Source organism: Neopelma chrysocephalum, unplaced genomic scaffold, assembly GCF_003984885.1.
Source record: "Neopelma chrysocephalum unplaced genomic scaffold, ASM398488v2 Primary Assembly neopelma1_96780, whole genome shotgun sequence".
Taxonomy (NCBI): domain Eukaryota; kingdom Metazoa; phylum Chordata; class Aves; order Passeriformes; family Pipridae; genus Neopelma; species Neopelma chrysocephalum.
Genome location: NW_020925424.1, coordinates 1,356,362 through 1,381,229, shown reverse-complemented (window position 1 = coordinate 1,381,229; position 24,868 = coordinate 1,356,362). Strand labels below are relative to the sequence as shown.

The window sequence follows — 24,868 nt, the reverse complement described above, 5'->3', positions numbered from 1 at the left end:
CTGCTTTGGATGCAGCCCAGGACACGGTTGGATTTCTGGGCTACAAGCACACATTCCTGGCTCATGTTGAGTTTTTCGTCCACAAACATCGCCAGTTCTCTTCCTCAGCGCTAGGCTTGGTCCATTCTCTGCCCAGTCTGAATTTTTATTACTTCTCTGGGAAGGACCTAGCACTTCACCCTGTTGAACTTCATGAGGTTTGTACAGACCACCTCTGAAGCCTGTCCAGGTCCCTCTGGGTGGCATCCCTTCCCTCCAGTGGGTTGACCACACCACAGAATTTGGTGTCATCTGCAAACTTTCAGGGTGCCCTTGATCCCACTGTCCATGTCACCAACAAAGATGTTAAACAGTGCTGGCCCCAACACTGACCCCTGAGGACAGCACGGGTCACTGGTCTCCACTTGGACCACAATCCTTTCAGCACAACCATCCAGTCTATTCCTTATCTGCCAAGTGGTCCATCCAACAAAACCATGACTCTCCAGGTAGGACACAAGGATGTCGTGCAGGACAGTGTCAAAAGCTTCACACAAGTCCAGTAGGATGATATCTGTTGCTCTTCCCTCATGCACCACTGCTGTAACCCCATCATCAAAGGACAACAAATTTGTCAGGTATTATTTGCCTTTAGTGAAGCCATATTGTCTTCACCAATCATCACCTTATTTTCCATGTGCAAGGCTCATGGGAGAAGGCTCTGGGGAGACCTTATAGCACCTTCCAGTACTAAGAGGAAATCTACAAGAAAGCTGGAGAGGGACATTTTAGAGGGGCATGTAAAGATAGGACAAGGAGAACGGCTTCAAACTGAAAAAGGGTAGATTTAGATATGGTAGGAGGGAGAAATTCTCTACTGTGAGGGTGGTGAAACACTGAAACAGGTTGCCCAGAATAGTCCTGAAGTGTTCAAGGTCAGGCTGGATGGGGCTTTGAGCAACATGGTCTAGTGGCAAGTGTCCCTGCCCAGGACGGGGTAGTTGGAACTAGATGATCTTTAAGGTTCCTTCCAATCCAAACCCTATGTTTCTATGAAATCTGAGCCCAGTGGTGGCCAGCTCTCCCAAATAAACCTCTCCAGATAGCAATTTCCCAGCATAAGAGTCGCTGATGTTACAGTTGAGGTAGCTGACAAACTAGCACTGTGCTTCTGCAGGACACCAACAGGCCTCAGTGCTGTGCAGCAGAAGGGTCTGTACCTCTAAGCAGAGCTTCTAAGACTAGGCAAAACTGCTGTGTTAGGCTCCAGGAAACTGCAGGAAAGCAGCTCTGGCATCACACTGCAAAGATAGGAGAAATGAGTCTATACAGAAATGACGGCTTCATCTTTTTGTACACACTAAAGAAAGACTCTGGAGTAGTAAAAACACAAACAAGACATGCCTGTTATTAACAAGCCATACTGGAGAACATTTCTGGGTCACCTTTGGTAGCTGTGTCTCTCCAGATCAGTGTCATTGTTTCTACACCTGTCAGTCTCTATCTTTCAAAACTGAGACAGAAATAACCTGAGCAGGTCTGTTAAATTTCCCAAAGCACTGGAAACACAATGAGAGTTGGCATGCTGTATTTCTGCATCACAGCAATGCTATTTTTCTTTGTTCTCTCTCGAGTTGTCTTTTAAACCACTACACAGAAATAATTTAAAAAGTAAACGATAATTAAATGAACATACAGAACAAGCAGAGATCTTTATAGCACTAACTCACATCTGTTCCAAGCAATTAAAACAAGTACTTGCAACTGCACTATTTGTAATTAATATAAATATATGGTTACTGACTTCTTAGTAGTTGTAAATAGAGAATAAAAAATGGGAATTTGGTAGTCTATTTGTATAAAGCTGAAGATCACTGCACCAGATGCCTAGCTACAGCAATCCTATTTTTTAAAAGTTGAGAGATACTGATAAATTCAGTCTTGGGTAGTTCCCTAGAAAAGTTCGTAGTATCATACTATACATGAAACTTGCAAACTAGGTGTTACACTGGATACACTGGATAAAGTGCAGCTTAAGAATCTAGCTCTAAAGTTATGTTGACTGTAAAACATGAAATGCTAAATAAAGCTGTAATTCAGAAGATTCAATGGTCAAAAGAAAAACATATGTATGTAACTTTTAAAAATTAAAAACCTATTAAAGTATGGAGGAGAAAGCCCTCTTGACGTAAATGAGGACTTGTACTTCTGCAGTAAAAAGTTGCAGGTCATTATGAGTCACTCCATCATTCACTTCCCTCAGATGCAGAGCAGAAATAGAACAGATGTAGGAAATTGAAACAGACCAAGAAAGAAGCAGAATATGACTCCATAAATGTAACCCATTAGAACTTATTATTTGGTATAAACTGCCTTGTGCTGCCCTTCCCAAGACTGGAAACTGTTTTTCTTTGTCCACATCTATCCAGAATTTTATTTAGGCTTTGGTTCTGTCATGGGATGCCTACTTTTCTTATTTATCCATTTAGTCATATTTCTATGCCATAAGGAAGAAAGTTTAAGAATAGCATTCTCTTAGCTATAATTTTCTTAGTGGAATCTTTTATGTTCCACAATTCAGAATGTTCACAGGAGAACAAGAAGAACAGAAGATGAAAATTCTATATATGAAATATATTGACAGTGCAAAAGGAATCTTGTTTACACAAAACTTCCATTACCACACTTCAATCAAAACAAGGAATAGTTAAACGAATCATCAGCATCTGCAGGATTTTAAAACTCTGTCACCATAGTTTCAGTTCAAACTAACCCATTAAAATGAAAATTTATCTTAATTTCTGTCTTATTAAAATAATGTCCATGGAAAAAATTAGCCCCAAAGATGAATACCTTTTGGAGTGTGCAATCTGTAGTGTACCATGGAATTCTGAAACACCCTGTCCTAAAATGGTCCCGATCTACCCAGCAGGTTGTTAACCTTCAAGTTACCTCGGTGGGTTTATGCTTTTGAAATGGCATTTTAAATGTAGAATTACACATAAAGAAAGGAGCTTTCCAGAATGTGCTTCAGAAAAAAAAGAAACCTTCCTTTTCAGGATAGTGTCTAGTTTTTAATTCATGGAAGTGGCATACGCATCTAGGGCTGGGTTTTTCCCCTCCCTTTTTGCTTATATCACAAGTTTAAGCTGGACTTACGCGGTTTTGCCCTCGCTATCTTGTTTGGTGGCACTGGCTCCCTTTTTACCCAGCAACGAAGCCACTTTCTCAGGATCGCCATTCTCCACTGCCTGCAGCAGCCGATCATCGTTCTTATTCCACTCATTGGTCTGGAGTAAAAGAAAAAGAAGGGAGAAATATTATCAGTACCAGCACTGTGTACAGGCTCTCCTGGATGATCCTGCCCACATTTATCACCATGGAAAGCTTAAAAAAAAGCCTAACTCAAAGAAATGGTACAAAGAAAGCCACATAAAACCAATCTGCAAGCTGTGCAGCACAGGTTCCCGGGGACTTAATGGCTTCAACCAGGGCCTGAGCAATGACTGAAGGTGAACTCTAATTTGGAAACTCTCTAGATGAGTAGTGCAGGTAAACTTTCCATATTTTCTTACCGTATTTTTAAAAGTTCTCCATTTTTTCTAGTCCTTGTTTCTATTTCAGGCCCCATCAGACCTTCTTGACATACATCATGTGGATAAGCAGAGATGCCTCATCTTATCCAGACCCCACCCTTTCCAGCCAGAACTTTCCATATTTAAGGCATTTCTCAGCTCACACTTTGTAGAGGACAACAAGTTAAGAGACTGCCCTTTCCAGACTGTAACTAGCTTTACTGAGCTCTTATCCTCTATGTTTTTCCTTAAAACAACCAAACAAATGAGCCACTCGGGTAGGTAGCGCATCACTAATGCTGCTGAAAGAAAGGACAGCCATCCTACTTTCAGATCTTTCCAAACTTAACCCTCTAAGTCTTTTTGATTCTTCTCAGCATCTGAATCGGGAATAGGACACTACTTCCTAAAGTGATGATTCTCCCTCCTCCTCCTCACCCTCAGAAAGTGGCCTGTTTCCTCTACCAGATGCTCAAGTTGAATCTAGAAAGATCGTAAGAAAACAGAGGACTGTTAACTTTCCATATTCCATGTGATCACAGCAAAGCAAGCTCTGGAAAAAGCAGTTGAAAGTTGCATTCATGCCTTTTAGTCTGTAGAATAGAAGACATGAGTGTTCAGTCTTCAGGAGAAGCAATCTGGTGCAGCCAAAAACCTGCATTTGAATTAGTGTTGGCACCCTGCTACCCTCAGGAGAGTTATCTTCAACAGACTATGGCTTTCTCTTTGACACCAGTCAGCTCATCTCCAGCATGACTGCTGTTCACAAGTATTTGATTTCTACATAACTTTTGGAATTACTAAATTCATATTAATACACACCTTGAGAAATATTCAACTTAATAAAAACCAAACAAAAAACTCCCCACCACAACACTTTGTCCTTATGCTCTATACAAACTTTTTTGGCTCCAGATGAATATAAAGAATGATGTTTCTCTGTCTGGGCTTATGAGGAAAAGTGTATGATGTACACACTTATATGAACTAACTCCACAGGCTGTGAACACCCTGAAAAACCAGAACAGGAGGAAAGTGTTCCAGGTTAAAAAACAAATTAAAAAAACCAAACCAAACGAACAAAAAAGACAAAACCCAAACATTAGGGAGAGCGCAGACTGATGAGGAGAGCAGACAGGAGCTGAAAGAACACCACCTGGAACCCCGAGTATGAATGGCAGCTCTGTCAAAGGAAGAGGCATGTAGACAAAGCAATTGCAGTCTGTTTTGGCAGTGGTATGACCGGTGGGTAAATGCACATCAAGCAGGTTATAGTCTTTATTCTTATAGCAGTGCAATAAACTTCTGTAGACTCTAGAGCACTAATTACATCAGCAAAAAAAATTGTTTCCCTGAGTAATATTTGAACTCCATGGCAGTGAGTGGCCAGCCAAACAGCAGGCTCCACCTAAAACGAAACTCATGGCCTATTCTGCATTTAGGGAATTTTGTGCTTTAAAGGGAGCTTATTATTAAAAACAGATGTTAAAAAAATGTAGCTTACTTGTAAATAAAATCCTTTAAAGTTAACACTGTTTATTTGACAGTATATTATGCCTTTTGCTTTGGAGTTTGTCCTGTTTCTGGGCTTTATTATTCAGTCAAATAAGACATTTAAATATAGGCTATTTGATGAATCACCCTTACCCACAAATCACCAAGATGACTGCAAAGCATTGGTAGCACCTAACTCCTACACTTTTTAATTTTTTTTTTTACTTTTTCTGTGTGTGTGTGTTTTATATCTTGGAAAATACAGACACAGATGGCAGGTAGCACGATAACCTACACACACACCATGCACACATAATCCGATACTAAACCATTCTTTGAAGAAGAAACACAACACCTAATTTAAGATATTTTCCTGACTTGAAATAACCAGTTTACTTCTGAAACATGAATCAGAATAAACGACAGGAAAATGTTAAGATAAAGGCCTGCTGAAAATCCTTGGCAGAATAGCTTTCAGAAGAATGTTCAGCTTTTTAGTACAAAAATGGCCACATCTTCAGGAAGCAGTTCCATGAATATTCCTTTAATACTCAGATATTAAATTGAAACATTATTGACATATAATCCAGTATCCAGTATTCTGGTATAAGCAAGTAAGCACACTAATACCAACTCCCAAGTTTAAGAAATATCTGAGACAAAGTGTCAACTTCCCCTTTGAGAAGCTGCTGTGGTAACTATATCAATTTATAATTACACTATCATTAACATCCCAGATCCAAGAGAAACCACCACAGCTGGGTCCCAAATTACCCCGCAGTAGTATGGAAGTTGCAGCTAGGAGATACACAAATACTGAATGGGGAAGCCTAGAGTATTCTGAAAGTGGTTCTGATGTTGCAGAACGATGCCGTGTTCATGTTCACACTAAAACATTTTATGACATACGGAATCACTCTCTTACAAGTACATAGGCTTTAATTCATCTTTACTATAGTTTTCAACCATATCATTTTGACAAAAAGTAAACACTCACACAAAAACAATTAAAGAAAGACTTAATGATGCCTCATTTAAAAAGCTGCGTGTACTTATCTGTGCAGGTAAAAAGATTCCCTCATACTTAAGAATTAAAACAGAACCGAACTTGGACAAGCCATCAATTAATGCAGTCTCTCACAGGGATCCTGAAAACACTCAGTACTATCAGATTCATCTCAGTGTCAAGGAAAGGCTACCAGTGTACATCTCTTTATTTTTCACACAAAGCTGGATAATGAATTCTTTTTCCTGCTTAGAGGAAAGTGGTAGAGGCTGATGGTTAGGCTAGAAGATCTGTATTTGGAAGTCATTTTAGATTCCTGTTTTGAGTTCTATATCTAATTAATGCCTCTTCTTCGAAGCATTGTGACTCAGAGTTGTTAAAGGAATGAATAATTTTAGAGACTGTCACATACCCAAATCTGCTTACATTAGTTCTTGCAATTGCATGTTTAACGTCTTTAACACTACTGTACCTGCAACTTTGTTTTGCTCCTGGAAAACAAAAGGATACATGCAGTTTCTCTTCGTAGTGCAGCAGTTATGCTTATTTATAAACTAAAAGAGCTGTGTTCTATGTAAGATGCTTAAAAGCCACCACGCTCTATTACTCATATAAAGTTATGCATCTTTTCATTAAAGCAATAAAAATTCCATTCTAGGGCATCAAACACCTGTTATTATCGTAGAAAAAAATGTCAATTTTATACAAGTTATATAAAGCCACTTACAGACCTCGTTTTATTTTCAAAATGATATTAGGGATAAATCTGTCCACATAGGAGAAAAGTATGCAAGCATCTAAACTATTGTTCAAGTATTCCTCTGATAGGATCAAACTGTTTTTTAATTCCCCGCTGTGCTCAAATACCAGCATTGTACAATGCATTCCAAAAGTTAAAGGTACAGCTATTAAAATAAATGGCATGTAAAATAGATTCTCAAAAACATTCATTTCAAAAGAGAATTGTAGCCCTACCACCCATGTTCTTTAGGGGAAGAAAAATCTAGAAGGCAAGAGAATACATACGACACCCAGAAAGACACTGTACCCAGGATCTGGCAAGAAAGTAAGAGGTATTTAAGTCAGTAGGGCTCCTACAGTCTCATGTAATCAAAAATTGCACAGGCATTGCTGCTGGAGCAGGTCAGAAAACACATATTTCTGAACAGAGGGAGTGACTGTTGCATTACACACATTTTCTGAATCTCTTGTAATATTAGCCTGGTCTTGACCCCACAAGCCACACATCATCAAGTATACACCAAAGACTTGGGAGGTAACTTCTGCTGGCATGATGCAAAACATGGGTACAACCAGTTATGGTTTACTGTTCAGTGTAAAAGCCACCTTGAACTGACATCTCTCATGCAGCACAGTATTTGTTTCTCCTGGAGAACACACACATGGGAGATGCTCTCTTCTGCCAAGAGTACAGGGTGGCCAGTTAAGGTGGAGACCTTAACTTAATAAAACTACTGCATCAAGCTTCCTCCACTGCAGCCCCGCAAACCATCCCATTCCTCTTTTCCAAGCTGCCCAAATATTTCTGTAAGTCCCCTTCTTCAGCTGTGTGCCCCATCCTGCCCCCTCTATCACAAGGCTCCTCACTCCCCTTGATTTCAGATCTCACCCAAGTAGCATGGCACTGACCACCAAACAGCCCTTGGGAAGTTTCAGTTCTGTTACTACCACTCTTTCAAGTAGTAAAGGGTAATAAAAGAGTGTTTTCTTTTATGTCAGAGATGCCTTCACGTGTAACCTTCTGAGCAAACCATCACAGAGCACTTCAAAATTAAGATTAACACAGAGTAACAGTATGATCTTCAGGAAGATGTTTAATATAGCACAAGAGCAACAAAGCCATCAGGCTCCAGAAGCTAAGGAAGTACTACTTTTCATCAGCAATAAAACTAGGGATTCTTTGGTTTTAGTTTGTTTTTTTGTTTTGTTTGGGTTTCCTTGTTTTGTTTAGGAGCTGCAAATAGCAAGTTAATCAACTGAGTATTTGGCATGACATATGGTGATACACATGTATCATGTAAGTAAAAAAAAACCCCAAACCTGAGCATCTCAGTCTAAAGATAAACACACATACGTAACAAATTTGGAAGATTCTGATCCTGGAAAAGACTGCACATGTGACTTTCTTTGCCTCCACCCCCACCCCACACACACACCTACTTCTGTAGGCCATGTGCCAAAGAGTTATCAACAGCCTTCCTTCAAACAATTAACATTTTTCAATAACAATGGCTTGTGAACACATGCAAAACTCAACTGATGAAACACATATTTCAGCTTCGCAGACCAGAACCAGTGCTCCGTTCAGTACTTCTTCAGGTTGGGGGGAGGGGAAGGGTTAATTTGTTGTTTGAAGTTTTTTAAACATGTGAATATTGTTCAGTATAGGCAGCAATAATGGGCATTACATGCGCAGAGAAAAGGTAAAACCAATCAAACATCAAGAAATGCAAGTTTTTGGATAAACCAGGTATTTTTCAGTCATGCCTAAAAATAGTAAATATTTTCCTATTGATGTGCAGGGGATTAGATAATCCATCACTCCTAATAAATCCTAACATACAACACAGTGACGGATGAAAGGATGGTAGGCTAAAATCCAAACATCAGGTGGCACTTAACATCCCTTTCAAGAATGCTTCTTGTTCTTGATTTTCATTTTTCAAATGGAAAACTGTGCTGTATGGCCTCACTTAGAAGCATCTCTCTGGTAACAGTTCAGTGTGTTTTCCATCTTTAAACACTCAGGAACACGAGAAAAAAGTTGGCAGGGAAGAGCCAGCCATGCTTAGGATGGAAAGCCACTCCTGCACAGGGCACTGTGTGGTCAATGTTAGTGAAGTGAGGCTGATTGACTTGATCTACACCATCAGATCATAATTAGTGATTAAAAAGAGCCTTATGCTCAAGGCAGAGTGCTCACAACGCCTTCAGTGATCATGCCAGGACAGACCGACCTCTCAAAACCACGGCTCCATCAGACACACACTTCGGCAGCAGTTACCAACACCAATTGTACCGGCAATTGCCGACCGTGTGTCTCCTCAAAGCTTCCTCTATGCGCACGCAGTTCATTTCCTCTGCAAACCTAGAGATAATTCTGTGATTGCAAGATGCTAATAGTTATCCTGGGCTGAAAGCGTCCAGTAAAAGTCCTTCCTCATTTGGATCACAAATAGCATGTTGACATATTTGAGTCCAAAGAGAAACCTTCCTATTAAAGCCCATTTTTTAATACAATTAAAGCTTGCACTACCTGCATTAGACACAGTTTTTTCTGTCACAAAGTGACGCTTTTTCCTTTCCAGAAGAGAAGCTCAGGAATTAAAAAATATCTTTGAAAATGGAACCTATTCTTTTTTCATCACCACCACATGGGTATATTAAGACTCAATTGCCTGAGATTACCAGCATATGTCATGCAAGAAATAACGTGTAACAAGCGGTGGTAGCTCTATTTAGCACTTCTACAGTGTTTTCCATGAGCAAATACCTGAGCAAACATTAACAACTGGCAACAACTTTGTTTCTTTATCTTTGGCATGCAGCCTACAGGAGATGATTTAAGTGACCTTGTATTGTTGCAAACCTACTGGAGACAGAGTTATGTTATCTCCACTGAAATCAGAACTGCAGGGAAGCTGAGTAGCAAATTGAAATTCCTGATAATTTCAAACTCAGCAACTCACTGTCTGAAAAGGAAAGGAATACTTAAAGACTGGCGTCACAAACAATTGCATGGCAAAGACACTGAACACCACTGCATCACAAGGTCATCCACAAAAGTCCACATGTGCTGGACTTCCCAGGAGAATCTTAAAAACAAGAACAATCCTATTGTGCTGAATGCATTCACTAAACAAAACATCCCTCGAAGTTAAAACAACAGATGATGGTTTTTCTAAAAAGAATAGCTTATCTGAAAACACTAACCTAGGAGTCAATGGTAAGTAGGTAAATAGCCCACACTTTTCCCTGCCTTCCCATCTGCAATTTGTAGATTGTGTTTGCAGGTAGCTAGAGTGTAAACCTCCCTTAGAGAGGGACAGGATGTTGTTGACCTTGTCAGCAACAGCTTATTCCAGTCGGTAGGAGCATCTCCCAGGACACTCAGAGTTTAGCAGATGCCAGAAGCGGTTGCCTCCCAGGCTGCTTTCAATTGCTGTGGCTCCAGCTCCTTGCTATAACTTTCAAAGTCTGCCCACAGTGGCACTGCCACCTGACCTCTGTTGCACCACACTCGACTGAGGCAGCGCCCCTAAGGCCATGCCAAAAGATGCCACGTTCATTAACTTCACCACAAGTAAGGTCTTGACCTCTCATTAAGTTGTCAAAAAAAGCAAAGTGTGACAATAGCTTTGAAAGTAATTCATAGTGATATTATCTAAATGTCACTAATTGCTACAACAGAAACAGTCTTTTCCAGCTTCACTTGGCCATCCATGTTCCCTATCTTGGGTGACTGACGGCTAATAATACTAATTATATTTACACATAAGACAATACATTCGCGGCTCACCAGATCACACACACAATTCTTTAAAGGTGGAAACAGCAGCAGCAACGCAAGGAAGCTGTGCACATTCTACAAACAGAAGTGTAAATCCACTGCCCTCCTCTTGCTTCTTGAGCTATGGTGCCTAGTTGGGGTAACTGGCCGTGCAAAGTGCATGAGGTCTGTTTGACACTGGAAACTGTATTTGTGTCAGACCATAAATTCCATTTGAATCGGAGATAAAAAGCACCACGGGGAAGGCAGGAAGCAGTTGGAGTGAATGAACAAGGAATGGTAACAAAAGACTTAACGGCAGATTGTCAGTAAACCTTGATAATTACCCATTCACTGAGTAGCTTCTGTAGATAAAGAAGTGATTATTATCCAAGCAAACCATTTTTTCATGCTGAACCCCAGAATAATGCATCTGAACAGCAAGTCACTCAGCAGGGCACTTCTATCAGCCAGTGAGGCTGCCCGGAAACTTTCCTGGCAGAAGGGGACCACAAGCTGTGAAATGAAAGGGTCTTTCACCAAGAGAGAAGGGGAAAGATGACCTGACTAAAATGGTCATCTGAGACTGCAAGTCTGGAGGGTGGGGAGCATGGGGGAAGAAGGGAATTGTAAAAAAAAGTTAGTGTGGACTTTGCTTAAATGATGACTGGAATTTGCAGCAGGTTGTGAGCTGCAGTCCAAGAACTCTCAAGAGGGAAATGAAAATGGAAAGAAACACATTTAAGAGTTTGCTGGTTTGCTGGAATATTTGTGTTTCATGTGAGTAAGTTGGGGTTTGTGGGTGGTTGTGTTTGCTTTTTGTTTGATTTGTGGGGTTTTTTCTTTGGGTTTTTTGGGGTGTTTTTTGTGGTGTTTTGTTTTGGGTTTTGTGGGGGGTTTTTTGTGTGTGTGTGTTTTTGGTTTTGTTTTTTTTTTAAACTGTGTTTGGTTTCACAGTTTCAGTCAGGCTTTGAATGAAGAGGAGCCATAAGGTCAGCACAGGGTATATGCACAGTTAACATATACGTAAGCAGCCTCTTTGTAACTCATCTGTAAGACTTCAATTCTGTAAGAGTAAGTAGGGGAAGAGCCTGAGACCAAAAGTCAGCAAGGGAGGCCAAGAGAGTGTGACATGGTCCACCTAGATCAAGGAATACAGTTGGCCCACATCTAGTGTGTTTAGAGGTATATGGTGCAGTTTTGTGTGGATTGGGAGGCACACAGCTTACACATGATGCTCATTTTACTTCGTAGTAAAGGCCACAATGGTTTTTTTTAACTTCAGAGACTACTTTTTAGCCTTTTATCAAGATAAATCAATCTTTGCATTTGAGGACCAGTGGCATTTCCTGCTAACATTACATCTAGGTACATCAGTAATTAAATTACAAAGTAATGTCTTTTAAGCAATTACTGATGTTTCGACATAACCAATTTTATTCCAGTGGGTATAAAGGAAAAGTGGTAAGCAAAAAGCTCACAACATGCAAGGCATTAGAACAAAACAAGAAAAAGTATGTCTAAACCATTAGTAAAATACAGCCAGAGCACTGGCAATAAGTCCAGCTACTGTCCATTGTTTATAATCTCACACATCAGCAATACAGCAACTAGAGATTTATCTTTATTTTCAGATAGCAAAGGATGTAGCAATCATCACACCACATGTAACCGATCACTCTCAGTAAGACAGAACAAGGTAAAGCCAAGAATTAATTGTGTATATTTGTGTAAATGAAACAATGTTTATCTTAACACAGGAAAAAACACAAGGGACTTTTTAAAATTAAAACAGTTATATCAATCCTGTTTGAAGTGACTATCTCCCATTGTTCTGCCTTTTCTCAAAGTTCTAAAGATTTGAGCTACAGTGAACTCAGATGACTGTTCTCATCTTGAAGTTACTCAGTAGTTGTTACTAAAACTAAAATACATCTAATAAACTACTGTTTACTGCTGGACACATGGAAGCTTTTCCCTTCAAAAAAATAGATGTGGTGTCAAAACACAAACTTAACCCCCCCCTTCCTTACACATAATAATATATATAAACAAGAAACTGATCACCAGCAGGACACTCATGGAAAAGACTGCTTCTAATGAAGTTTTAAGACTGAAGAACTACTTAATCAACATATTTTAATTAGGTCAAATTCAGTTTCCAAGGTCAAATAGCAACTCACATAAAACCTTTCAAGTTTTTGCTGTTTCTGCTGCACAACTGCCTCACAGACAGTTGGGAAAAAGAGAAAATCATGAGCTTTAAGTGAAATTGGCTGGATAATCTGGCATGACCTTTTATCTGGTAAGTATGGAAGTGGTAAGCAGGCTGTAAGATGCAGGGGCAATGCCAACTATGCAAGCAAAGTCTCCAGTTCCTCATGAGGGGAAGCAGAGGGGCAGACACTGATCTTTTCACTCATGACCAGTGATAGGACTCGAGGAAACGGCATGAAGCTGAGTTGGAGGTTTTGGTTGCATATCAAGAAAAGGTCTTTCATGCAAAGGGATGATTGAGCACTGGAACAGGCTCCCCAGGGAAGTGCTCACAGCACCAAGCCTGTCTGGGTTCAAGAAGCATTTGGACAACACCCTCAGGCACATGGTGGGGTTGTTGGGGTGTCCTGCACAGAAGTAGGACTTGGACTTGATGATCCTGATAGGTGCCTTCCAACTCACCATATTCTATGATTCTGTGACTTGGTGTGAGCATCTACATTTGTGTAGATTTTTAGTAGCACCCGCCAGCTTCTTTTGACTAGTAAATTTAGTGAGAGAATATGGGCACTCAATGAATCTTCTGGACTCCAGATGGCCAGGTGGACATCCATCATGTTGGAAGCCACTCAACTGCAACATTACCTCACCTGCTAGTACTGGTAGGTTAGACCCGTGGCTCCGTCCTTCCTCCTGTCTATGGCTAAACCTCTCAAAACATTTCTTATCTTGCTGCTTCTGCACAGTAAACTGGTTTTCATCAAGTTTAGAGCTGCTATCTGTTTTTCCTCCCCATTATTCTGCAAAGGGGAATAAAGACACAAAGGCTGCAGACAAGAACAAAATAATTCAACACCAAGCAGATTGCACACAGTCCAGAATTACATCAATTGATCAGTATTACTATTGCTGTAAGATGTACTCATAAGGTACAAGCCACCATGGCACCTTATTTTTGTTTTATAAATGCCTACATGATATTTCAGCTCACGATGAAAGCTGTTTCTTTTTTTTTCTCTACTAGCAAGACTAAGTAGATTACTTGACTGAACTCCATCATCTTAATATACTTCACAAGCGCCAGAAAAGATCTGTGTTGTTCTTAAAAACACTTCACAATATCTTTATACCTACTAAAATGCTATTGTAGGATGCAATACAATCTCCAAATTCATAACAAAATATGTATTAATATCTCAAAACTATTCAGAGTAGAAAACCAGCCTATTTATAGTAGAATTTGTCATTCTTGTAAAGGACATAACCACTGTTATAGGATTATAGCCTTCTATTCTGAAACCCATGACAAAGCCAAACAAAACACAGTGCATACATAGAGACAAATCCCTATTCCAAGAAATTATTTTGTTTGGAGTCTTCAAGGACTCAACTCAATTTCCAAAAGTACTTCACGACTACAAAAGAAGGCAAAAAAGTTTCACTATCTGTCTGATCTTCATGAGGCCACTGACAGAAGTTTGTGCTGTGGATTGACCTCTAGATCTAATATTTGTCAGTCTCCAAAATCAAATACTAAAGCAGCAAGTTAAGCTTAGCTGCTTTTACTTCCATGATTGCAATGAAGGATAAATTCAAGAGTCATAGGGAAAGCAATTGTTTAGCATGAAAATACAATCCACTTCAGCCGCCAGCAAAGAGCACGTGAGATTTCACACCACCATATCTTCCCACGTTGTTTATCCTCCGCATCACATGCACCGAGAATCAGACAAGTTCTTTTATGCGTCAGACTCTCTGTATGCAGAACATCAAGTGCCCACACATGGCAGGCCTTAAGCAGAAGGAGAGAAAGAGCAAGCAGGCACTCACCCTGGTTCCTTCCCTTAGGCCTCATCTGAAGGAGTTCCACTTCTCTAAGGGATGAATAATGATATGCACAGATTTTCTGTTCAGCAGGCATAGCTGGCCTTCCCTTTCATCTGATCAGAGCCACAGCTAGCACGCCTTCCTCCAGGCAGCCCACGGAAGCTCATTTTTGGCTGCCCTAAGCCAATGCTGGGGGTTTAACTCTTGTCTGATAATCAGCAATTGAGCTATCAGCTGCTTGGCACAACCACCCCAGCTCAGTAGTGGACCAATCTGCACATCAATAACCTTCCTGTTCTCATCTGAATATTCTCATCAATAATGTGTGATTTACTAGAGTGCTCAGTCCTCTCTCTGCAGTGCTTTTTGCTAATTTGGATACCCTGCCCCTCACCAGATGTGCTAGGGTAATTCACAGAAGGTGGCAAGAGGCACAAACAGACATCTGCTTTTTTGTTTTAATTAAAGACTCACTTGGATCCTATTAATTAGTTCTAGGGTGGACTATATTTTCATGTCGCAATCATCACATTACTCTTCTATTATCAAGACAAGAGCTGTCATTGGTTTGTCTTCTGTAGTCTTGATTCTCCCTCTGTAAGGAATACTGTTGCTGCTACACCAAGAACCCCTTCTTCAGGTTGCCTAGCTTGTATTTGGGTTTCTTCACAAGATCCACATCCATTTTGTATAATAATGGAGCTCAGAAGCTCAACAACCTAGAGATTTTCACCTTCCCAATACAAAGCCACTACAAATTAAAAATCTATAATGAAAAGATGCACAGAGTATAAAATCCTGAAGGGCAGTACAGTGCCCACAGTCTCTTTGGAGACAGAGCACACAACCTCAGGAAATGTAAGCACAAGCAGGCTGGCTGTGCTACCAATCCCTTTCCCATCCTCAAAAACATCCCTGTTGCAGCCATAGCCTCTTTGTCACAGGTCATGGAGGGGCTGACATGAGAGAGAAATGCCTAGTAGTAATACAAATCTTAGAAAATGTTTCCCCCTTGATGCTTACAGGTAAGAGCGACCTGACCAATATCCCTAGCCATGCTCCCCATCACAATCAGTTTATTTGAAATACATTTCAAAGATTGAGACTGCACACCAAGGCTACGTTGGATTTTGTGGAGCGCATTTAACGCAGCAGCTATGAATGAGTAACTGACGAACTCAGACTTGTTCCCAGGAGTGAATGGCCAGTCACTGGCGAGGTAATTCTCGTATTTTTCAAAACATACTTTTCAATAATTCATGTGAAAGGGTGGAGTAGCAGAGGGAGAGTAAGGATTTGTAACAGATTTTAAGTCTTCAAGGGAGAAGAGATAACGCCTAAGAGCTTTGTGAGTCACGACAAAAATGCAAAGAGCATGTGTTTGTTGGGATTTTTTGGTTTCTTCTAGGAATCCACGTCACACATTTTAGGGGTTCCCTTCCATCTCATGAGATAGGAAACCCAGAATAACATACAAGCATCTTTTTCTTTGCATCCTGTAACAGCATCTCTAACAGATTCAGTTAATAACTGCAAAGGATTATATAAATAATAAGCTGAAAATGGGATAGTTTTCATTGCCAGAGACAGCAGAAGGTTTCCAAATTTTATGGGTTAAAAAAGCCAATAAATTCAACAGTCTTTTGAAGATGCTAGTATAATCCTTCCAAAACTAAAGAGAACAGATGACTCAACCATATGGCCAAGTTCCACCAAAATTCTGTCTCGTAATCATAAAATATGATGTAATTTAGTTTGGTCCCAGGAGAAAGAGAGGCGTTAGACATATGTGACATGCACAAGCATTCCCTGGATCCATCTGGCTAGCTATTTTAAAAAGGTATTACACAAATAAGCAGGGTTTTCTAGAAGACTCCGAGATAAATATTCCTAAGCCTTCTCTTGGAAAAGAAATGGGTATCGCTCTTAAAATCTATATTAATGCATCAACCATTATTATTATAAACACTGCTCAGCTAAAAAGGTAAAATGAACAAGGTGTTACACCTTTCTGCAGCAACACAGCTTTAAAGAAGTTTGCCTTTATAAACTTTGAAAGCAACCTGTGGTTTACTACTACTTCACACTTATTAACATGGAACTTCTCAAAAAGAAGAGTTTAGAGGACTATTTGGAAATTAAAAGAAGCTTACGTTTTAAAATATCTGAGAAAGAGAAAAGAATACATATCAATTAAGAATACACATCACTAAGTGGCAAAAATTGTAAAGGTTGCATGAAAAGAAAAACTGCTGAGAAGGAAATTGGAGTCATCAACTGTAACAGATAAAGTACTCTCCAATTCATTAATTATCCAAATATGTGCAAAAGAAGCCATCAATACCCCAGTTATTCAATTATTTCACATAATCTCTTGGAATTAATTGCAACCATTCCACACATTGTTGTCACTCTGGTCCTTATTACATTCAGGATGCCATTTAAGAAGGTATGCACAGATGCCTTAATTAAGCACGTAATGTCTTACAGTTCTATAAAACACCTCCACTTTTTATTGTAGGTGGTTTAAAAAAAAACAGAACTGTTACTGCTCATCTCTACCTCACCAACAAGCATAGTCCTAAGAACGGAACCCCTGTTCTCAAGCAACCTGTATACTACAGGTCCAAACCAATCTCTCCACTGTTTCTCCAGTATCCAAAGACAATGGAGAAAAGTGAAGCAGTAATCTTGAATTCAATAGGTCAGCTCTGTATCACCAGCCCAACATTTTTTAGATGATGGCAGAACAAAAATGGTTTGAAGCCACAAGATTTGGCTACATTGCCTTAACCACTCAGTCAGAAAGCTGGAATACTTTCGATTTTATGGTCTTCTCATGCCCCAGCCACCAATTTCTGTAATCTTCTGGCAAGGGCTTTTAATGGTAACTTGAGTCAAGGGATGAAGTCTAAACCAAGGACAGGCTACAGCCACACTTTAATTTAAGGTTTGAATAAAAACATAAGGATGGATATAACAGTCATTCTGGCAGCAGCTGAGGACTCATCTTTACTATAAAAGGATGCAACTTCAGAGGACTATCATCTCTTATATTAAGTATATTTTATGCCACGCACATCCCACTACAGAAATATTGAACTATTTGTTGAACCAGCCATTTTGAAAACTAAATATCTTGTTTATGTAGCTAAATATGGATTTGAAAAGGAAGCTTTCAAGAACTTGGCCCTCATGCTAGTAAAAGAATATTTTTTTTAACTGTTGAATTATCAATTACCACATTTCAGTTTTGTTTTATTCTTCTAAAAATCTTCACTGCACCGAGGGAAAAAAAATCGAGGACTTCTGTTTGGAAAGCTTCACACAGTATTTCACAACAGCCCTGCAATTACTTCTGAGAAATCAAATTTTAAAGATTTTGGCCTGGTATTTTGTTTGAATGGGAAGAGGCTAACTAAGAAAGTGAAATCAACCTCATGTTACTTTTCCAGAAAAGGTTACAGTGAAGATACTGCTATAAGCAAAATCTGGGAGTAATATTACTCTAGTGACTACGGAAATTACAGTGAAGTGTGAACAGACAATTTCTCCATAATCTCACCACAGAACATTGCTATCTGCTTGAGAAAAAAAAGCTCAAAATGCTCTCCAGCATCTCTAAAGAACTCTACAAAGCTGAACGATTATGCGCTGGAAAGTGTTTCCTTAGGAATGAGGAAAGTTTTGGCACGCACTCTGCAACGTCACTATAAATTAAACCTCTGTGCTGCAGCTGTCCAAGGCTTTGTAGTCAGTCCCTGACACAACACGTTCCCTCAGGCTGCTTGCTGAATGCCTGCCCAGCCACTGAACTGGTTTTATTATGCTCCCCCTTGTAAAACTGGGCTGTTGTGCTCACTGCAGGCTGGCCATCTCCAGTGCCACTTTCTTTTAGGCAAATGCTCTTGATTGCACAAGACATCAAACCCTGGGCAAGGCTTCACAGTTGCTGGAAGGTTACCCGAAGTCTCCATGGCATATTAAGAAGAGCTTTTTTCCACAGCTTTTCACACTGGAAATTAAAAGAAATAATCAACATCAGGTATAAATGAGAGGAAGAAGAATTCCACCACTCTACTTCAGTTTTGCTTTGGGATTTTGTTTTATTTTGGTGGGGTGTCTTTTTTTTGTTTTGTTTTGTTTTGCTTTGTTTTTTAATGAAGGCAGCAAACATTTTGGCAAGTGAGAAACATTTTGAGAATATTACACTATTTGGAAATAAATTAGAAGTTTTAGAGTAATATTGAGCTTCATGGGTAGCTAGCCACTTCCTTAGCTTTGTTTTATTTTAGCATGCGTCATACTTTTATTTCTATGCCTATGCAAAAAGTTTTCCAAACATTTAATGTCAAACAGGAAGGCTGAAGTGGAAAGTGGATGATAGCCAGTCTAATTGAGCTTTATCAACACAGTCCATACATCCTGACACACTATACATGCTCTGAGTTACCGTAAGCACTATAGGCAGTCATGCCACCGCTATTTTAAGAGATGTCACTTTTTGCAAACCAAAATGACAGAATTTCAATGTAAAGTCCAAAATAACATACCATGTTGTTTACGACGTATATGCTGTTTGCATGAGAGTGGGACACACAATAAAAAGGCAACAAAAATAATCTTTGCATGTCAGTACAAGTAGAAAAATTAGGTGCCGTAGTGCAACATTTCTATTACTTTTAAACCATCAAAAATGATTATGTTTAAAAAGTAGATATTTAGCCTGTAAAATTCCTGACTTCATTATATATTTCACTATCTGAATACGTACCTCCCACCAAAGCAAGTCAATATTGGTTTTTTGTTGGCTGAAGGAGCAATCACTGGGGAGACAAGCATGGAAAAGGTTTATTCTCAACCCAAGAAGTTAACCATGTTTCAACATATGGTCTCTTCCAACCTTGGCAGTTTGGGACTGAACTTTGAACCCTTTCAGAGAGGTGGCAGAGCCTGTCTCATGGATGATTTCTACAGAAAACACTGGACCATAAACACAGAGCTAATCACCTGCGTCCAATAAAATCCGATGTTTCTTGCTACTGCACCACGGCAGCCACTACCAGCACTTATTTTAGACAGAGCTATTGAGTTATGTCAGGAAAAGCCTCGTTACCTTGGAGACCACTCCTAGACAGCTCTGGCAGAACTCACAAGATATATTTTACCAAAATTTTTCTCTCTCTTGCATACAGTCAGTCAATTTCTATGTGCTTGAGCAGATCACAAGGACACAAAAGAAAAGAACTATCAAATCAGATCATACTTAAACTACCTTCCCAGCATAGCTAGAATTTCAACATAAAGGAGAAAATAACTGTGCTCAGATCCTACTATATATGCGAGTATTATGTGGTGTGATAGAAGGTTTCTGTACACATACTTTTTTTCGTTTGTTTGCTTTTGTTAGGGACTCTACAGATAAGAAGTCATACCAAAACATGTAACATAACATATCACACCAAATTTATTCACCAAAGTAGGCTTTCTCCCCACCAAATGTAGAAAATATACCAATTATTTCATTGGTTTAATACAATCTCTAGGACAGAGAGTTAGTATTTAGGGACACGTGCTGGAATAAACACTCATGTTTACTTTTAAAATAACAGAACAGCAGATTCATCTGGAAATCGCCCCTTCTAAACTGAGTCTAAAATCATTTGTGTCTGGGAAATAAACCACAGAGCCCTGCAGTATACACAATCACATAAGAACTGGAAAGAGCTATGAAAACAGGAGTTGAACACAACTACAATGATGCATAGTATTCAAGAATACGTTTGTTCTGTTTCTGAAGACAGCACAAAAGGGCATTTCTTGCACCAACAGCTGAAAAAAAAAAGGGCAAAGAATCCATTCAAATAGTACAATTGTATCTGATTTGCATGGTTAAGCATTCCAGTTTCCTTAACTGTTTAGGTGGGAAAATGAAGCATGTTATCACGGTGACCTTTTCCACAGTCAGCTAGACTTAGCTGGATGTTCTGTATTTACCTGTTTTCCACACAGCTGGGTCAGCTGCAGGCAGTCTTCAAAAAGGCAAAAGGATTAACTCTTTGCAAAGCATTCACTTCACAGTCATTCTATGAGCATAGCTAGGAGAAAAGGAAAATTTATAACCACACAATTAAAAAGAAAAAGGTACACACTGCCACATATGTATTTTGAAACTGCCACAGGGAGACTGAACACAAATGTCACCCATTATTAAGGCACATGGATCTGTGTACATCTCAGGGATAATCAATAAGCCAGAGTAACATGGTCAACAGAAGCTACAGGTTGGCCCAGACAAGGAAAACATCATTTATTTAGAATTCATTGCAATGATTTTACAATTTCCTCCTATTTCACCATTTCTTCTGAACAGACACATGAATCCAAATTTCAGTTTCTGCCTTTTCTTACTGCATCTGTGCAGCTCACCTTTTCATAAATCAAAACACATGCAGTAATTGCACTTTTTTTTAAAGAAAAGGAATGTTTATCACCAAATTGTCAGAAGTGAATTCTTGCATAAATCAGGCTCTAGGAAAACAGGTGGTTCCACTGCTTCAGTTTAGTTCTGTATACTGTGTTGTCAAACAGGACTTCTAGATCCTTTCAACAGAGATGTGTTCCCTATTATGTTAGCACATGTAACACCCTCCTGCTTCATAAGACTGCCTAAGGATGTACAAGTGATACGTGACATCTCTACTGCTCCAATGACACATAGCATTATTCCAGTAACATGTATGTCAAGGTGGATGTGCTTTTGCAAAAAACTGACTTGACATTCCTCGTCTCTGGGGGGGGGTCAAGCAGACGTTCCCAGTGCTCTGTGACAGTCAATCCATCAACACAATTTAAGCTCTTTAGCTACTTGCACTCAACTTCCCTTTCAGACTCTCCACCCTTAACATTTTATCAGAAGAACAGCAAAATTCATACCCTTACTGCCACTGCAGCCGCTTCCTACGCTGCTCAGTCCCTGAGCTACAGAGAGCTGCGACTGCACCGAAACAGCAAGAACTTCATCTCCCATTAGGCAAACAGCTCATCTTCTGCTTGGAACGAAGCCAGGTGAGTAGTGAGCAACAGATACATCAGGAGCCAAAATTAAACAGCTCAACAACATGCACACAACTCGCAGACAACACGCTCTACAAGGCATGAAGAATTTCAGTGTTTTCAATGGGAAACACTGGTTGCAGAAGGGCTCTCCTTCTTCTAGGCCAAAATGCCAAGGCTGAGCAAGACAGTCAGTTACCTTTGCATATTTTACATAATTATAGTTCTATTTTTCGACCTCAAAGCTGTATTTTCCCCCCACCATCTAAATACTGTGAAGTTGTACACAAACACAAGACTGCTTTTTTATTCATGACTTACATTCCAAAACCTCAAACAGGCATCAAGTTCTTCTCAAGATAAAAATAATTCTAAAATTCTTTCTGGTTTTAATTTCTTTTGGAGAGAATGCTCTAAAGAACAGGGGGTTGGGAATGGAACATATTTCTGTTCATATTTTCTGAGTTAGCCTTCCCCCCTCACCCCGAACTTTCACCTCCTTGCAGACGTTCATGCCTGTTGAAAATTAAAATGTCTGCATTGCAGGATGGGCCATTATAATTCAACACATGCTGTTTTGAAGGAGAAAGAGCATGTTTTTGAAATAGTTCTGTTACAGGTCAGGAATGTAAAGCAGAGTTCATATTTCAGATGAAAATGGGAACCAGAGCTTTTTCTTGCAAACCCAACTCAGCTTGCAAGTAATGAAGGAGAAAGAAGTCTGTGTAGTAAGGTCTTTGTAGTGTCAGGCACTTAAGTGTCCTAATGAAGAGGCCACTGATAGCTTGGGTTTTACAAAGGGCAGCATTACAAAGTCCTGTTTTTATGACTGAATGCAAGATTTGCTTTTAGAACATACTTTCCTACTGCAGTCTTTGCTCTGCCACAGACTCAACGGGCAATCCCTTGGTCTGTTTCATTCCAGAGAGCACCCCAGGCTCACCAAACAACTGCACTATTGAAACACCACGAGTAGAAACAGTACAACTCAAATGAGATGGTATCACTATGATGTATTATACTCCTCAAAGCTGTGCAGACTGTGGTTTGATGCGTTTTGCTACAAGTTCCAACACCTCCCCAGAGAAGAGGGCAAAATCTCTTTGTCTCGAAACTCAAATCCCACAACTGTTTTAGTTCACCTACTCTAAACAGTCCTTTTTTTGCACTCAGATTCATGTCTGTGCTTAGGAGAAAAAGATTATGGAAGTCACTACATCTGTACAGTATCAGTGTAAATTCCCTACAGTGAAGCATCTTGCTTACTGGTCTTCCCAGAAGATGCATGGGAAGCCAAGGGATGGCAAACAAGAGCATGAAGAGTTCATTCTCACAGACAGAGCATCTCTCAAGCTATTCCACAGAATTTGTGTTTCAAAATTTGTCCATCCCTGACTTGTATTTGCCTGAGATGTAAGAATCTGCCAGACAGATGTGCTCTTAGTGTAATACATCTTGAATATTCACTAGATTACAGCACCTTGTCCTGATAACAGGCTCATGGGAAAGGCTCCTGAGAATGCCAGTAAGAATGATATACATATCTCCCACACAGAAGATACATGTTTTGCATATAAACTATCTGATCACTGCCAGTTTTTAGGCAAAACCTCTGCTGCCCTGACAGGTTGGAGGAGACAGCAACCTGGACAGAGTAGACACCAAGCAGACAGGATTCCTGCACGTGCATCTTCAGACGTGCAAGAGTCAATAACCTCTATCTCTGAAGGGTGAAGCTGGAAAATTTACATCATACAACAAAGCATTATTATGATAATGACAAAATATCCTATTCTCTTTCATTTCTTGTCTACATCCACAGTGTAGAAATAGGATGCAAGTTGTATCATTAAAGTTCTCAAACAATGACAGTGACAGAGTACAACCATTCTTTGACCAGAGGTTGTGCCGATCCACATAACATTCAAGACATCAGGTAGAAAGAAAAAAAAAATTCAATATAGCAAAAGGTTGAGGTCTACTTATTTTATTAGAAACAGTGCAGGCAGATGTGTGTCAGAGTTCAATTTACCCTAACATTTCAGTCACGGCTAAAAGTGCTGTTGCACAAAGCACTAGAGAAAAAAAAAATCTACCCTTGATTATTCTCAAATTGCAAGTGTAGCCAGATGCTTGCAGAAACAAAGACAATCTCCAGAACAGCCATGTTAAGCAGCTTTATTAAACAAGTTCAATGTGACACTACTTTTATAATTGCATCTATTTTACAGAGTGGAATTGGATCTCCTAACAAGTTTATTTAGCATAGGCAGAAACCACATCCCTATTCTTGAACATAAATTGTCAGCTTTAAAAACTGGTCCCAGCTGGTAGATTTCTGTTAGCACTGCTTTGCGACCAAGAGAAACCTTCAGCCCTTGATAATGGCAGCTTTAGCAAACTCAGCAATACAACTTAAAGGATCCCATTCTTGTTCCAGAATTATTTCTTTAGAAATAAAATTTAATTTGGTGTCAGTCCCTTCTCTCCCCCCAACCCTCCAGGAGGTTTATGCGATCATTCTATACCAGTACGCCTGCTCCAAGATTACTGAAAGCTAGGAAGCAGTCTCCAAGATAAATAAGCTCATGCAAGTTTCATGAAAACCTGTGATTATGTTGACAAGAATAATACAGTGCTTCCACCAAAGACTGCTGCGTGAGCTTTGGCTGTTTCGTTTGATCTGTCAAATGCCAAGCAGCTACCTGCACTACCTGCTTAAGCAACTTGGAACAGCCCCAACAGACACTGTCTGATGCCTGGCAGGCACACAGGGGACATTGGAGAGAATTGTCTCCACACATATGCCAGAGAAAGAGCAGAAAAGGCAGACACTGAGGGCCAAAATGTGAGAACCACAGGTACTGTGATAGAGGAGTACAAAAGAACCACGCAGGGAGGCCAAGCTTCGCTAGTTCTGCTTGTCATAAAGGACCTTGTGAAAGCTAAGAAATCTAAGACTGATTCTGCCCAATCTCAAGAAACATTGCAAATGCTCTTATGATGTTTTCTAAAAAGGTCACTTAACTTTCTTACAACTTTTGTAGGGTATGTAGTCATATTTACAACATAAATCAGGTAGACTTTTTTGCTAGGAAAGGAGGTTTAAGTTGGGGGATTGAGTAGGAAGGCAAGGGAGATCGCAAATAGAATGTATGTAGTACTTTCAACACCAAGACAGCAACTCCACCCTACTGCCTTGCA

At 39.7% G+C, this 24,868-nt stretch overlaps 1 protein-coding gene across 1 annotated transcript in view; it reads right to left on the bottom strand.

Annotated features, from left to right (window-relative positions):
- Positions 1–24,868, bottom strand: part of RAI14 (retinoic acid induced 14) — an 84,000-nt gene that overhangs the window by 32,512 nt on the left and 26,620 nt on the right. The window contains exon 3 of the mRNA XM_027709494.1: positions 3,139–3,269. Coding sequence (XP_027565295.1) covers positions 3,139–3,269 — 131 coding nt within the window. The remainder of the gene's footprint in view (positions 1–3,138; positions 3,270–24,868) is intronic.